The sequence below is a fragment of the Panthera onca genome, chromosome B1 (genome assembly GCF_046562875.1).
Source record: "Panthera onca isolate mPanOnc1 chromosome B1, mPanOnc1 haplotype 2, whole genome shotgun sequence".
Lineage (NCBI taxonomy): Eukaryota > Metazoa > Chordata > Mammalia > Carnivora > Felidae > Panthera > Panthera onca.
The window spans coordinates 162,503,995-162,521,865 of NC_138342.1; the positions used below are offsets into that span (position 1 = coordinate 162,503,995).

At 39.1% G+C, this 17,871-nt stretch overlaps 1 protein-coding gene across 1 annotated transcript; it reads left to right on the forward strand.

The window, feature by feature from the left end:
* The first annotated feature begins 9,385 nt into the window (after positions 1-9,385).
* TCIM (transcriptional and immune response regulator) lies at positions 9,386-10,751 on the forward strand. The gene has a single exon (XM_060653494.3). It carries the CDS (start codon positions 9,480-9,482, stop codon positions 9,801-9,803), a length of 324 nt encoding a protein of 107 aa, XP_060509477.1. The 5' UTR covers positions 9,386-9,479; the 3' UTR covers positions 9,804-10,751.
* The last annotated feature ends 7,120 nt before the right edge of the window (positions 10,752-17,871 follow it).

Consider the following 17,871-nt stretch of genomic DNA (forward strand, 5'->3'; position numbering starts at 1 on the left):
GTGGCCCTGATTGAATGTTCTCACTGTTTACTCTCTCCTTGAATAAATGTCTGTATTGTACCAAATCAAAATTGGTCTTCCTGGAGCTTACTTTTTGTATTGGCCTTATTTCCACCCATAGGCACTTTTCAGACAAGCCTAATTTTTCTTCTGCATAACAACCCTTGGGTATTCAAACCGGATGTAAGAATTTGCTTCACATTATGAAGAATTCTGAGGCCCCAATTGTCCCTCATTGACATTGAGAGCCTTCACTGACCAGATTTCTCTTTATGCCCTCTACATTCTTGGCAAGTCATACAGAATGAGGCCGGTCTGCAAGGAGAGGAGCCAGATGTGACTGCACCCTGCTCAGGAAAAGAAAAGAGAGGAGGAGCTTTAGGAGTGACCACGTGTATTCTTTGCAACATGACTTACAAAATCTGGGAAGCCCATGCAAGCAGTCCCCCTTCTGCTAATAGTTCCAGTCTGAGAAAGAATGAAACTTGCCAACGTCACTACTCTCAGCCAGAAGCACGCATTGAGGGGGTGGGAGCTAGGAGTGGGAGGAGGTGGTTCACGAAAACTTATTTTGGCTTTAGTCATAGATTATAGAAACACACATGCTACTATAAATATTCAAAAATATCTCATGCTCACTTCCTGGGAAAAACATGTTAGTTTATGTTCACAACTGTTTTCTTTCTAAAGAAGCTATAAATACCAGGAGCTCAATATCTGAATCTGAACAACTAATTAAAATTTTTAAAAAGAAAAGCTTATCTTCAGTTCTTTTTTTAGGAAACATTGCAAATATAGTCTGATGGTTAAGCAAAGACAGCTGTTTCATTTCACATGCAAAAGCATCACTTACAAAGAAGCACTTTTTAAAAATGGTCTTGGCTATAATTCTCTTCAATAAAGTTGTGGATTTTTCCCCATATTTTGACTGAAAGGTTTTGAAAATGCATTTCCTCAGTTTGTTATTTTTTTTTTTAAATTGGTATTTCTCCAGAATTTATAATTAGTTCCTCTCCATGATCCAAAAATAAATTTCAGAATTAAAGTTTCTAAATAAAACTGTCATTCTTTCTCATCAGCAATAATTAAAGATTGAAGATATATGTAATAAGATGTACTGGAACAAAAATGTTTGGTGATTAATTTTAGAAAGGGATTAACCACAACCATCAAAGGAATGGAAATCTAGAATAGGTCTTATAAAAAATATGGAATATAATAAAGACCCTTAAAACTATAACTGAAGAGGATGACCACCGTTTCAGCTGTTAAGTACAGAAAAATGTAGAAGACTTCAACATTATATCACAGGAAACAACAGCCACTGAGCAGCTATTTCATTTTTGTGTCTGCTTAGCCCTCTCAAGACTTCAGTATTTTTCTTATGTAATAGTTATGTAATAACTATTTATTGAAAGTCTACTTGGTGCCAGGCATTGCTGGGTCCTGGATTTATGCATAAGTGGTATAAGAAAAAAAGCTGCAGTCAGTGTTGATTTCTTGACAATTATTACTGAGAAAAGATAAAGAATGAAAATTACATTTTAGACTCTTCTCTGAGTTCTAGATTCATGCATTTCAGCTATCTTTTTGGTGGTTTCTCATGAATGCTGATTTACTGTGTACATGATGGAACTCTGGATCTTTCTCCCAAATCCAAGCCCTCTTTCACCTTTCCCCTTTCGGTCTTCCCACCAAGGAACCCAGGACAACCTGGGAGCAACTCTTGACACTTACCCCATTCTCTATCCAATTCACCACCAAGTCCCTTAAAGTTCATTTCCCAAATGCATTGAGAATAATCTGCTTACTATCTGAAACCATAATAATTGTCTTTAGCTGTCTTTGATGGCCCGAAAGCCAAAATAATTAAAAATAAATAAATAAATAAGCCCCAGCAGTTCCCCTTCCACACTTAAAACCTTTAAAAGACTGCCCATTGACTTAGAATAAAATTTTAAATCTTTAACATGGCTTTCAACACTCTCCTGTACAGCATTTGGAGCCTGTTTACCAAATCTAATATTGCCTTTCTCTAATCTCCTTGTTGGTTTGTTTCCAACCTGCATTGTCTTTAATGTCTGTTTTCTTGCCCTTCAAACTCATTCTTACCTCAGTGTCTTTGCACAGGACTTTTTTCTGCATCCGAAACTCCTTGCCCTGCTCCTCTGCTTGTTAATTGCAGTAGTTACTTCAAGTCTCAGCTTAAATATATCTTCTTAAGAAAATCTTATTATGACTTGAACAATTGAAATGAAGCCTCACCTTGTTTCTTCCTTTATATGACCTGATTTTCATTTTCTAAAACTTGTAAAAATGTTCTTCATATCTTGTATGTTTACTTATTTATCTAAAGTCTCTTTTCTTCCCTAGAACTCATGTTCCACAAACACAAGGATCATGTCCACTTGCCTCAATGCATCCCTCAAGCATATGGCACTCTACCTGGCACATAGTAAGTATTCAACACTTTTTGTGTAAATGAACCTATAAATCACTGAACAAATACACGAAAAAGAAAATCAAAGACAATTTGGTAGAATTTTCAAACTATAAGAAATAAGTAAATAATGAACATAATCAGGAAGCTATACAATAGTAAGGAAAAAAAAAAAAACCATGGGATTTAGGATCAGAAAATGAAGTTCCAGGTCTGGCTATGTCATTTAACTAACTCCAAGATTGCGGAAATTTATCTCACTTCTATTATACTCAGTTTTCTCATCTGTAAAATAGGGACAATGATACCAGAGATATTGTGAAAGTCAAATGAGATAATGCATGTGAAAGCACTTTGTAAATTACAATGCTGTGAGAAATTTTTGTTGCCAAAACAAAAATGTCCAGGGGTAATTTAATTGAAGTATAAAACATAAAGTTCCAGTTGCTGGCCACTCTACGTTTCGTGTTCAGGAAGTTGCTAGGGAGGTAAGTTGGTAGACAAAGGCAGCCTTGATGTAAATTTTGTGTGCTTTCTTTCACTTATTCAGGCAATAATTCAGTATATATTCATTGGATACATTCTATGTACCAGTCACTATGCATTTATATCTTCAGTGCTTTAATAAATATAATAATAGGTCCTAACTTTTTTTTTTTTTTGAGAGAGAGAGAGAGCGTGAGCAGGGGAGAGAGGCAGAGGGAGAGAGAGCAGCCTCCATGATGCAGGGCACGATCCCAGAACCCTGGGATCATGACCTGAGCCAAATCAAAAATCGGACACTCAACCACACAGCCACCCAGGCTCCCCGCAAGTCATAACTTTTTATCTAAAAAGGTAAACCTTGGTGATACAAACAGGAGGCGCAAGTAACACAGCAAAAGTTCAGGAAAACCTTCCTGGAAGAGATTTGGGGGCTAAAAAGCATTTGCAAATGAGTTCCCTTTTCACCACTTACCCTAGGCAGGTTGTTCAGCCCAATTCCTTGTTTGTGGTGAAAACGGAAGTCAATAATAATTGCCTTTAGCGTTGTTATGAAGAGTCATTGAGGCATTGTCCAAAGAACACTAGGTATACAGGTCACTCATTGTCCTCATTTTCACAAATCTCTTCATCAGACATAGAGCCAGCCAAGCACATGTATTACTGGCAAACAGAAACTCAGTCTCTTGGTATGATGAAAAAACACTGGAAAACTAGCTTCCAGAAGAAACTACGCATGCTCACAAGTACTTTCTTTAAGCAGTCCTCATTAGATCCTGTCTTTACTGAAGAAAGCAAAAATTCTGTAAGATGTCTATATGATGTGGTTCCATTCACAGGCAATTTGGGAATCCTTACCAGCAATTTTTTTAGATCCTGTTGTCCACATCATTCACTGACAATATTTATACAAAGAAGGGAAGGGACAGGGTGACAGCAGTAAAAGGCTTTCCAGGCACTTATGGATTTACCTTTGGCAAAGACCATCAGCAAATTATAACCTTAAGGCTTGTATCACGTTTCTGGGAAACAGAAACTGACATTGTTTCCCTGTAGATGGTCTTGCCCTCTGAACAATTTTGAAGCTCCTTAATCTCTCAACTGCATCTGAATGCTTCTAGGCAACACTCAAGGAGAACTGCTCAGTGTCACGTAGAAACGTTATTCAGGCCTTTCAGTGCCAGAGCTTGTGGATGATTTGAGAGCAATGCAGTATGGAGTTCAGAACCATGGGCTTTGGTGTCAAATAGCCCCGGATTCGAGTTGTCTCATCAGAGCTGAAGGATTTGCAGACGAAATTAGTTTCCTATTGCCACTGTAACAAACTGCCACATATTTAGGGGCTTTAAACAACACAAATTTATTATCTTATAGTTCAAGAGGCCAGAAGTCTAAAATGCATATACAGTGATGTGTTCCTTCTGAAGGATGCAGAGAACAGTCTGTTTCTTTGCCTGTTCCAGCTTCTAGAGGCTGTCTACCTTCCTTGGCTCATTGCCCCTTCCTCCAACTTTTTCTAAAGTAGCAACATAGCATCCTTCTCTCTCTCTTTTGTAAAGACTTTTGTAATTACATAAGCCAACCAGATAACGCAAAATAATCTCTCCATCTCAAGATCTTAATGTATTTACACCTGCAAAATTCCTTTCGTCATATAAGTTCCTTTTGCAGTGTAAGGTTTCCTTTTGCCCATATTCATAGTTTCCAGGGATTAGAACAAAGACATTTTAGGGGTGCATTATTCACCTAAAACTGGGAGCAAGTTGTCAATGTCTCAGTTCTCTTATCTATAGCATGAGGATTGCATATAGTTTCATATAGTTCCTACTATAAAGGGTTGTTATGGAATCAAATAGAATTGCACACATGTTATTTAATATTACTATGAAGAAATATTAAGTGATCCAGGAACTTTAGACACAGTAATGAGGAAGAATAATCTGATCCCTGTTCATGGTGGCACTAGACTTTATTTTTTTTTAATTTTATTTTTAAGTAATCTCTATACCCAACGTGGGGCTAGAACTCATAACCTCAAGATCAAGAGTCGCATGCTTTTCCCACTGATCCAGCCAGGCACTCCAGTGGAGCTAGACTTTACATGAATACTTGGACAAACAAATGTATGCTTCAAAACTGTAGCAAGTGCTACTAAGGAATGGTAAATGGTACTTTGGCAAAGAGAACTGATCTATCTAAGTCTAAAAGAACCAGAGGACAGGGAAGGCGCTCTGAACAAGTAGCTTTTAGGAATGAAGAGGAGTTACCTAGCTGAGGTAAAATGTAGGAGAGAACATTCCAGAAAGAGGAAAAATATGTGCAAAGACCCATGGAGGAATAAGTGTGATGTAATCAAGGAATTGGAAGGCATAAAAGCATGGGGGAGAGTGACAAACTGTAATGTTGTAGAAGTAGTCGGAACCAGAGCAAATCAAGCTCAAAAAAGTTATGTTAAGGGGATGCCTGGGTGGTTCAGTCAGTTAAGCATCCAACTCTTGATTTCAGCTCAGGTCATGATCTCACCATTCTTGAATTCGAGCCCCACACAGGGCTCTGCACTGACCGTATAGAACTTGCTTGGGCTTCTCTCTCTCTCCCTCCCTCTTTGCCCCTTCCCCATTTGCATTCTCTCTCTCTCTCTTTCTCTCTCTCTCAAAATAAATAAATAAACTTTAAAAGAAAGATTATGTTAAGATTTGAGGGCTTATCCTAAGAGTAAAAGCAAGAGTGGTCTGACCAGATTGTTTATTAGAAACTATTTCTCTGGGTGCTTTGTAGAGAATGGAGGACAGAACTAAAATCAGGAATGCCAGGAAAGAAGTTGGGTTTAGTCCAGGTGACAGAAGACAGGCTGTCGTAGACTGACGGGGCTTCTGAGGAAGCACACCCTGAGAGGGGATGAGCAAGCGGGTGATTTATTATGGAGTGTTCTTGGGACCAGTGCCTACAGATAGGAAAAAAAAAAACAGGTTTGGGCAGAAGGAGGTCTCAGCTGACCCTAAAAGATGCTCTGTAGTGTGCGTGACCCTTCAGACATGGGGGTCATGGAAGTGGACTTTACATCCTCATGTTGATCAGTCATTAGATGCAGCTGCACCGGGGGGGGGGGGGTAACTTTCTTCAGTGGGGGCAGTCCCTGAAGAAGGCTGACAGCAGAGCATCTGGGGAAACCTTAAATGGAGATAAAGGTTGTGCACAGCGGCATCCACCACATGGAAGCTTGTCTAACCAATGGAGAGACAGGGTGCCTGGGAGGCTCACTCTGTTAAGCGTCCGACTTCGGCTCAGGTCATGATCTTGTGGTTCATGAGTTTGAGACCCGAGTCAGGTTCTGTGCTGACAGCTCGGAGCCTGGAACCTGCTTTGGATCCTGTGTCTCCCTCTCTTTCTGCCCCTCCCCCCTCATGCTCTATCTCTCTCTTTCTAAAAATAAATAAACATAAAAAATTTAAAAAAATAAACAATGAAGAGAAAGTGGATAGATTTGAGAAGTATTTTCTAGATACAATTTATATACATCTAAGCCATATGTGTGTGTGTATATATATAGAGAGAGACAGAGACAAAAAGAGATCTAGATAGTTTAGATAGGAGAAAAAAAGAGAGGAAGAAATCAGAGATTATAGCTGGGTTTCTGACTTTGATAATTGAACAGCTATTTGTACCACATTTGCATTTATTTGTATTGATCACTTAGTTAAATAAATGAGTATATACCTCAGAAGACAATGGCATGCTGGAATTAAAATTTGAGAGTAATCAGTTAGTAGGGAATAAAGGCATGAGCTCTATACAAATGGTCTCAGGAAAGAGCATAGCACGAGAAGGGTGGCAAAGCCCTAATGAAGGTGGATTGTGTAATGTTTTGGCACTGTGCTTGGCACCTAGGAAAATTCAGTACAAATCCTTGATGACATAATAATAACTATTTTTAACAGTGAGGAAAATGAGTATATTTTTAATAGCCACAAAGATGTGCCACATATGTTGGTAAGCCCATAGGCAACCCATAGGCAGCAGATCATAAGGTTCTTCCACGGGAAAGCTGGAACAAGCAGTCATGGCCACGTCCAGGGGGTGAACACCAGCTCACCTAGAAACGTCTTTCAAAGAAGCATCCTTCAGGAAGAGAGCATGTTGGGCTCCTGTCTGTCTTCCGTTCCCCACATCAGAGCCTTCAGCAATCCTGTTGACTTGGCCTTCATGACATGCCCAGAATCTGATCAGCTCTCACCACCTGCATGTTGACCTAGCTAGTGGGGACCTTCATCATCTCTTGCCTGGATTATTTTGACAGCCACATCACCAGTCGTTTTGCTCCTCGTGCCCTGCTTGTCTCCCTAAAAAATGTATCCTCTACTAAGAAGTAATTTAAATTATAAGTGAAATCATGTCATTTTTCTGGTTCAAATTCTCCAAGGCTACCCATGTCCTACAGAGTAAAAGCTCAATCCAGAAAAGAGTCTTGCGGGTTGTACTCAGTCTTTCCTTGCCTTTTTCCCCATTGGTGTCTCCTCCTGACCTCCTGTCCTTCCCTTCTTCTCTGGCCAGTCTGCTCCAGCCACACTGGTCCCCAACCATTCTCCATACACTTCAGACACACTCTTATCTTCCAGCCTCTGTACTTGCTGTACCCTTTGCCCACAACACCTGTCCTCTAGATGCCTCCACAGCTAACTCCCTCACCTCCTTCCAGTCTCTGTACAATGTCACATTAAAAGAAACTCCCCCAGAATATCCTGTACAAATTTCAACCCTCCCCTTCCTCTCCGGTACAACTTGGCCACACTTTTATCCACAATAGGTAGTAGTTTCTGACATCATCTAGGTTATAAATGTATATTCTATTATCTATTTCCTGGTAGAATGTAAACTCCATTAAGGTCAGGTAGGGATTTTTGTTTGTTTGGTTCAGTTTGTTTGATTTAGTTTGGCTAACTGTTATATTTCCAATGCCTAAAACTCTTCTAGCTAAAGTAGACTTTTAATAAATATTGATTGAATTAATGAGTGAGTGAATGAATAGATATGTACGAAGAGTCTAACTCAATTTTCTTTTTTTTTAATTTTTTTGAAGTTTTTATTTATTTTTGAGACACAGAGAGACAGAGCATGAGCAGGGGAGGGGAAGAGAGAGAGGGAGACACAGAATCCAAAGCAGGCTCCAGGCTCTGAGCTGTCAGCACAGAGCCTTATGGAGGGCTTGAAGTCACAGACTGTGAGATCATGACCTGAGCTGAAGGTTGACGCTTAACCGAGCCACCCAGGTGCCCTTAGTTTAACTTAATTTTCTAGTGAGGTGTCTTCCCCATACTTTCTCCTCTTGTGCATTTTCTAGACCTGATTTGACTAATGAGAGGAAACTCATGAAGTTCAGCCCTGCTTCTGTAGCTCAGGCAGAAGGTTCACACAGAGAAGTCTCTAGGGCCCTTTGAAGTTGACATCTACCATTTGGTTGCATGTAGGTGTTCCACACATCAGTGGGGACACTGACTAGCTAAATATTGTGGAAGGTGAGAAATTTAAATTCTTCCAGAAAAAGGTATTGCTCTATGTCTGGGCAGTGCCAAAGTAAATACTAAAGGAAAAAATCAGCTCATTTCTTTGAGTACTATATTTGTAAAGCACCTGATTGAATTTCCCTCCCCACGTTTTTGTTTTTGTTTTTGTTTTTGTTTTTGTTTTTGATAGGTACTGTTGTTGATAGATGCAGAAACCTAAGGAGATATTGTCTGTCACTATCAAATTACAATATTGGGGCATCTAGCTGGCTCAGTTGGTGGAGCCAGAGAGTCTTGATCTTGGGGTTGTGAGTTCGAGTCTCCGTCTTGGGGTTGTGTTGGGTGGTGTGGAGATTGCTTAAAAATAAAATATTAAAAAAATAAAGAGTAATAAATTACAGTTTTATTCAGTGATTACAGATAAGCTCTTGTGCACAGTCTCAGAAAGGTCACAGTGTCAGGGTGTGTCATGTAAGCGTTTTGTAGGTAAACTCCCCTTTAAAATCAGATGTACTCCAGATTGATGTCCTTGATTCTTCAGCTTCCTCTCAGCAGCTGTGGAGTGGCCCTGGATGGGGATGTCCAAAGGGCGCAGGCATGGGCTGCCAAATGTTTGGAATACACTCTAATGACTTCAGGAATTAAAACTTTCCTGTAGTTAACAGAAGCCTTTGTTTCGGTTGTTGTTGGGAAAGATTTTGAGAGTCTAAGCCTCGTTGTTTGTGTCTTATCTTTGCCTTTCCGTGGTTTTGGCTATTTTTAAAAGAAGGACCCAAGCCAGTATAATCCTATTTGCCACAGATGAGGTAAAAAGAAATCCCCACATCCCTGCTCTATCACCAAGCACAGCTTTTGACATTTTGCACAAGAACAGGATATTGGCAACTCAACTGTTAAACTTGTCTGTGATTATTCTTCCTTGAGATCACTCTGATGTCACCAGTGTAATTTGAGCCTGGAGCTTTTGTTCACACTTTAAATAGCAGTCCCGGAATGATTTTGCTACAGACTCTCTGGAGAGCCCGGGAGCCGAATTCCCGAAGATCCTCACGTCGATGAAAGCAAGGCAAAGCCACCAAGCCACCATCACCATGTCCACCTCTCTGCGCGTGAGCCCTTCCATCCACGGCTATCACTTCGATACAGCCTCGCGGAAGAAAGCCGTGGCCAACATCTTTGAAAACATAGACCAAGAATCTCTACAGAGACTTTTCAAAAACTCTGGGGACAAGAAAGCGGAGGAGAGAGCTAAGATCATATTTGCCATAGATCAAGATCTGGAGGAGAAAACACGAGCCCTGATGGCCCTGAAGAAGAGGACGAAAGACAAGCTTTTCCAATTTCTGAAACTGCGGAAATATTCTATCAAAGTTCACTGAGGACAAGAGGATGGATAAGGACATTATCCAAGAATAGACATTTAAAGACCGAGAGGGTTCGAGAGACCCTAACACATGCAGCATTTTGTTGCTGCCCTGCGAGCTTCTCTTCCATCAGGACTGCAGAGGCTGGAAAGGAACAGAACAAACTGGTTACAAAGACTCCAACCAATTTCACGCCTGTGCTGTTACAGTGGAGAACAAAATGCTTTCGACAAGGATTTGAAAACTCTCCCTGCGGGAAAGGACCGATGCTGGTGTCAGGAGAAGAGTCTGAAGAGATGTAATGAGGACTGAGGCTGAAGATAACAGAACGCTGGCTGTTATGGGTTCTTAAGGCTGAAGATAAAAGAACTGCAGCCAGGGTCTCTTTCTCAGGCCCTAGGACTTAAATTCAACCTGAACTTTTTTTTTTTTCCATAATGAAAGTGGGTAGGAAGAGGGAGGAGGGAGAGGGGGAAACGGGGAGAGAGAATACTCTGCTCCGATGTTTACTAAATTTTTTATTTGAGTGTTCAAAGTGTTGCCAAATTTCAATGTTGTCTATTGGTATAGGTTTTTTAGAGATCAGTAATTGATTATTTATTTGCATTTTTTACAGTGCCTGAAAAAGTGCACCGTAAGGGTGTAAGTTACAAATTATGCAATACTTCTAGCAGCTCAGTTAGACCACCTTCTGGTTTATAAAAAGTTTATATACATTTCAAACTGGTTAAACAAAAGTTAAAATAATGGGGTCTTTCATAAATCCAAAGTACTGCGAAAAAATTTTATAATTTTTTTATCTTCTAATGCTAAAACATAATCTAATTAGATTTCTTACAGTTACTGCAGTAAGCATTAGGAAGGGAGTATGATATACTAAATAGTTTATAAAGATGCTATGGTTTCTATAATTTATTATACAAAACAAATGATATGCAACTGTAATAAATTATTATAAACTTAGCTGCTTTTGGTCTGTGATGATTGGTCTCAAAGGAAAAAGTAGGATGGTTAATATTTATTATTATAAACTATTATGAACCTTTGTAAGGATTTTGCTCTAAAAGCAACATATGCTTTTAGAGTAGCTTTACATTAATTGTCAAACTTTCAAAACAAATTCTTCAAATATCTAAGAAGTTTCTCTGTCCCAACTTTAGAATACGAGATATAGACAGAAATTCATTGACTGCCTCATCAAGTGCTGTTTATATGTCCATTGAGAGTGATTTTTAAAAAAACCTTTTTCACCATATTTTTGAAATTTTTCCTCTGTGTCTATAGAGACTATGTATATATATATATATACACATTTATTTCTTCCAAAACAGTATATTTTGGGGTTGGAGTCCAAATTAGGATCAAGATTCTGTGGGTTATCAATGTTTATTCCATATAGACCAATATGGGAATAACATTACAGCCATTTTTATTTCCTCATAAAATTATAATAAAATCTTTCTAAGAAAGCATACATCAATGCCTGCTGCACTTTCTTAGCACACACAAACAAAATTTCCCAGAAATTAGGCATTTTAGAATGTCTACAGAGGTTTCTGAAATTTGCTGATTGTAGTAAAAAAACAAGTGAATAATAAGTGAATAATTTAAAATCTTCTGGGAGAGTTACAAGTCAATTTTAAATGATCAATTTTTAAAAAGGAAATGAAATGGTCAAATCTATTTTCAAATGTCAATGGGTAAGTTTACTGAAGATAATATAAAATCACCCCATTAAAAAGGAATTTTTTACATAAGAACATCCATGAAAGCCACAAATTAATATGCAGAAATGTGTGTGTGTGTGTGTGTGTGTGTGTGCATTTTTCTGGAAGGAGTATTTATAATTTCTATCAGATTTGCAAAGACATCCATGACATCCAAATAAATGAAGAATAAAAGAGGAAGGCTGTCAGGTGAAAGGCTCAGCTCGTCATGGTATTTGGTGTTACCAGAGCAGAGACTGTAAAGGAGTCTTCTGCTCCATGACCTTATTTCCACATGCTTGCAAACTAAGCTTGCTTAATGATCTCACCTAAAGTCTTCTTTTCACATTCTAAGAATAAGCTTCCTACCTCTGATCTGGCTTGTCAATGACACATTTTCACTGTCTGTCTAGAATTAATCCTCCAAAGACGTTAAAGAACGACTTGGGAAGGAAACTTCGTAACTAACTCCAGAATCATACTCCCTGTTTCCTATAAAAATGTTTGGCTTATATTCTTTTTAAAGACTTTACACATACCTTGGGTGCTGAACATAGTTGAAAATTTGAATTTATTGCACTGATGCATTACTATATACTCTGCCTCTGTGGTTTTCAATAGAGACTAATGTTTGTCTTACCCACTCTGCAAATTAGCATGTATTAACTTAGTTTTCTTGCAATATATTATCGTTATTTTCTTATTGCAAGACTATAACGTGGGAAACACATTTAAAAGCGATTGGGATACAATCCACAATAGTGTGGACAAGAATAACTCTTGTAGTAGATTATTGCACAAACATGCTGTTTTTCTCCTTCATAGATAACAAAAGTCAGAATCAATGTGATTACAAAAGGGTGATTTTTAGCTTCATAATGCTTTCATCATTTAATGTGAGGTGTACATAAACATCATTAGAACAGGTAGAACTAGTTCAATTCAGAAAACCTTCAATGGCACAGGGATGGCCAAATATGTCTAAAGACACCTCATTGTAATAGAAGATATAAAAGCAAAAGCAGCAAAGGTGAAATAGCTCCTTAGTAACACTAGTATTATTAGGATCATAATAACAACAACTACATTTCATTAAGTGTTTACTATTTGGCACGCAATTTTCAAAGTGCTTTTTATGCATTGAATCACTTAGTACCGTGACATAAGAGCATGTGTGTGCATGCATGTGCTTATGTGTATGGTGTAATGACACAGAAGCACAGAGAGACGAAGTCACATGCTCAAGGACACACAGCTAAGGAGGCCAGGAATCAAATCCAAGGAGACTTGCTCCAAATCCTCATTTCCAGCCACTAGGTAGACTGCTTCTCTAGGAGAAACTTAGCTCCTCCTTTTTTCCTATGAAATGACAATCACTTATATGCTAGTAAGTCAGAAAGACAGGAAGGCATGGCCTCTGAGAAATCACTTTTATCTGCTCTGAGACTCTTGTCTGTTTATTTGGCACTTGCTCTATACAGGGAACTTCATGGTTTAGTCATTTAAAATTTTTTCACATTTACTTATTTTTGAGAGAGAGAAAGAGACAGAGCATGAGCAGGGGAGGGGCAGAGAGAGAGGGAGACACAGAATCCAAAGCAGGCTCCGGGCTCCAAGCTGTCAGCACAGAGCCCGACTCGGGGCTTGAACCCATGAACTGTGAGATCGTGACCTGAGCTGAAGTCAGACACTTAACCGACTGAGCCACGCAAGCACCCCCATAGTTTATTCATTTTAATTGTATCAAAGAGTCTTAGATGTAGCCTTTCAAGTCTTCAGTTAAAATAACACCTGGGTTAACACTTGGAACAAAAGATCATATGTAACATCTCTTCCCATTGTCAGTCAACATTTTGGGTCTCCATTTGCTCATTGGGGGAAATCAGAAACTGTAGATTCATGATTTTATTCCCTCAGGGAAGAGCTCCTGTGTTCATCACTATGGCCCATAGCAAAGAGGGTTTATATCTATAGGAGCCTCCAGTAGATGGGATTTATTGATAAAGGGGCCCAGGGTATAACAGTGCCTACTATTTCCCCCATTGTTAGAGGGTAGTCAGAGGATGCAATTGATGTTCCCTTGGAAAGCCTAGTCTAATAAACAAATAATTAATCCACAGCCAAGGTATTACATGGCCTTTCATAGTACCTCATCTACCCTTCTAAAGTCCACATAAGGGTTTCCCAAAACAGCATGTTACTTGGTTACTCCCTTTCTTGCACATAAGGAGTTGTAGAGTGGAATTAGGTTTATATCTTATACATTCATGCAACAAAAATATAGTAGGCACCATATGTGTGGGTCCCTATGATTGGAATAGATCCCTGTTCTCCTTATCGGAGGAACCAGAAAATATTTTAAAATAAATATAAAGCAGTGAGATATATAACAGGAGTTTAAACAGGATGCTATGAGAACACAGGTGTGTGTGTGGAGAGGGGGGTTTCTGCCTGTGTGTGTTTGGGGGATAGCAGAAGTGGAGGAAATCTAACCCAATCTGGGGAGATCCTGGAAGAGTCCACGGAGAAGTTTCAATGTAGGATTTAGTAAGGAGAGTAGATAGGGAAAATTTGATCTCAGTATCTGGGTATAGTGTTTGCAAAGGAAAGAAGGCATGAAAGTGTGAACTGTCTGAGAATCTCTAAGCAGTTCAGTATGGCAGGGGCCTAAGCATTTGGGGGCAATAATTAAAAAGGCAACTAGGTTTTAAATGACAAGCTTGAGTCTTAATTTTATTCTGAAGGTAATAGAGAATCATTAAGGACCTTAAATAGAAGAGTGGCATTTACTGCCTAACTACTCTGCATCAGACCCTAGGAAAAGGTATGATTAATATTTTGAAAAATAATATACTTCTTTCTGTCTGGCTGCAGCCAGCATCTCACAGGTAAGCAAAGATGGGAGCTTACAAGTATCCAGGATCTATGGAGGAAGAAGCAGTCTGATGTCTGAGTCCATTTATTGGACTCGCGTGCCGTGTGGTGGCCACAAACGCCCAGTCCCTAAGGGTGGGACCTATGGCAAGCCTGTCCTTCATGATGTTATCCAGCTAAAGTTTGCCCAAAGCCTTCAGCCTGTCACAGAGGAGAGAGCTGGATGCCATTGTGGGACTCTGAGAGTCCTGAATTATTGCTGGGTTAGTGAAGATTCCACATACGAATTCTTTGAGATTATCCTTATTGATCCATTCCATAAAGCTATCAGAAGAAAGCCTGACACCCAGTGGATCACCAAACCAGTCCACAAGCTCAGGAAGATGGAAAGGCTGACATCTGCAGACCATGAGAGCCATGGCCTTGGACAGTTCTATCACACCATTGGTGGTTTTCACTATGCGGAATAGAGAAGACACAATACTCTTCAGATCTGCCATTACCACTAATAAAATAATTCTTGTAAAATTCTTACCTAATAAACAATGTACGACAAAAAAAAAGAGAAGAAAGAAAGAAAGAAAGAGAGAGAAAGAAAGAAAGAAAGAAAGAAAAAGAATGCACTCTCTGTCTAGCAGCTGAATACACAGTTAGATTTTACACTGATTTCTTCCAGAACTCTGTTGCCTTGCTGTTGGTCTACTGAAGTGCAAAGTCATATTGGACCTTTGTGGCTCAGTAATCAATCGGCAATTATGTGGAAGCTGAGGTCGAAATAGAAGGGATAATGAAGAAAAGGGTTGGGAGGCCAGATTGGGGGAAACTGAAACTAGTATAGTCCTTAATTAAATTTTTTTTATCTAAAAATAAATTTTAGTGTTTATTTTTTAAAGAGAGAGGGACAGAGTGCAAGCGGGGAAGGAGCAGAGACAAAGGGAGGTACAGAATCTGAAGTAGGCTCCAGGCTCCGAGCTGTCAGCACAGAGCCTGATGCAGGGCTGGAACTCACTAACTGTGAGATCATGACCTGAGCCAAAGTCGGCTGCTTAACTGACTGAGCCACTTAGGCGCCCCTCCCTAATTAAATTTTTAAACTATGTTTGACCTTATAACAGTCTTATGGTTTAACAGATATTATAAAGAAATGGCTACTAAGTTCTCTCTTCACTTACATAACTTTTCTACAAAGTTTCCAGATATTTTAAGTGTTTATTACTGATATACACAAATGTGTTCTATTTTAATGTATGTACCCATTGACAGTGGTTTGGTTGGTTATGTATTAGCAAAACCATCTTAAAGAATTTTGGAAATAGACATCCTGTTCCAATATGGTTTATCAGTGGTTCAAAAAAGTCAGAATTACTTTTGTTGAGGAGTCAAAGAGTTTTGTTGTAGCCACCTTTCTCCTCCCCCCCCCTTATGAACATTGGCTCTCTGTGTGCATATGTGTGCACGTACATACACATGCATAAACACACATTCACACATACATGCACACATTGACATGTATGCATACACACATACATATACACATATGCACGCATATACACACATAAATACACATATATACACACATGCACACAAATACACATATATACACACATGCACACACAAATACACATATATACACACATGCACACACAAATACTCATATATACACACATACACACGTGCACATATGTACACACACACACATACAAATACCATTTACAGTCATTTTGTGTTCTTGAGCCTTTATTTCCTCGTCTGCGGGCAGCAGCATGGTGTTGAGTCAACACCACCAGACTGAGGCAGAGGTTCTGGGGTTTTTCACAACTGTGCCTTAAGCAAATTTATTTTCCATCTCTGGATTTCATCTGTAAGGGGAAAAAACTTAGATCTGACTGGACCATGTTTGTGACCTCTTCCAGATTTCAGATTTGACATAAATGGGAAATAATAACTCTAATGCCTTACATGGTAGGACTTCCTTCTGGATCAAACGGTATTCTATGTGTGGCAGGAATTTCTCTTAAATCAAACAAAAGAGTAATTAAAAAGTTTTGATCATTAATCATGGTTCCGAAGGCAGAATGTGAGGAAAATAACTTTCGGTGGATCCATCTATGTTTTTGAAGAGCCTACCTCTTCTTTGGTTGTGGGTGCCCATGCTGGGCCAGCTGGTGATAGTTGACTATCTCTTCCACATCCATGCAATGAAGGAGTCACTGAGACAGCCTCCACTGTTGGTGAGAATCACAATCACCTATAGCATTTAAAATTTTTTTAATGTTTATTCATTTTTGATAGAGAGAGAGACAAGAGTGTGAGGTGGGGAGGGACAGAGAGAGAGAGAGAGAGAGAGAGAGAGAGACAGAATCTGAAGCAGGTTCCAGGCTCTGAGCTGTCAGCACAGAGCCGGACGCAGGGCTTGAACTCATGAACTGAGAGATCATGGTCTGTGCTGAAGTTGGATACTTCACTGACTGAGTCACCCAGGTGCCTCTCATCTATAGCATTTTAAAGATACAGATTCCTGTTCCCAATCACTCTGGGCATTGGGCCCAGTAATGGGTGTTCTTACAAAGTTCCACAGTTAATTGCAGAGAATGTCAGATGTAGGAGCCATTTCTTTCTTTTTTATTAATTTTATTTTTTTATTTTTTAAAACTTACATCCAAATTAGTTAGCATATAGTGCAACAATGATTTCAGGAGCAGATTCCTTAGTGTCCCTTACCCATTTAGCCCATCCTCCCTCCTACACCCCCTCCAGTAACCCTCTGTTCTCCATGAGTCTCTTCTGTTTTGTCCCCCTCCCTGTTTTTATATTATTTTTGTTTCCCTTCCCTTATGCTCATCTGTTTTGTCTCTTAAAGTCCTCATATGAGTGAAGTCATATGATTTTTGTCTTTCTCTGACTGACTAATTTCACTGAGCATAATACCCTCCAGTTCCATCCATGTAGTTGCAAATGGCAATATTTCATTCTTTTTGATTGCCGAGTAATACTCCATTGTATATATCTACCACATCTTCTTTATCCATTCATCCATCAATGGACATTTGGGCTCTTTCCATACTTTGGCTATTGTTGATAGTGCTTCTATAAACATGGGGGTGCATGTGTCTCTTCGAAACAACACACCTGTATCCCCTGGATAAATGCCTAGTAGTGCAATTACTGGGTCGTTGGGTAGTTCTATTTTTAGTTTTTTGAGGAGACCATTTCTTATGTTACAGTTGGATCTTCTGTTGACGACATTTCTTAAAGAAGACTTAAAGAGGGTTTGATTTTTGGCATTAAAGTTTTTCTTACTATATTGACTCTGTCCTTCACTGAAAAATCATGTCCAAGTAAGAACATATGTTGAGGAAAGTGTAATTTCTCTTGAATTTTGATAATTGCCTTGTGTGTAGACTAATGCTTCCATATCTTCTTTGTGATTTCTTTCCTTGAGTTTCAGTCTGATATTTGTCTACTTTGATACATATGTGTTTTGCCAGGAGAAAATCTGCTTC

What these genes read in the sequence shown, in the direction of transcription:
- TCIM (XM_060653494.3), top strand. Translation starts at nt 9,480, where the DNA reads ATGAAAGCAAGGCAAAGCCACCAAGCCACCATCACCATGTCCACCTCT.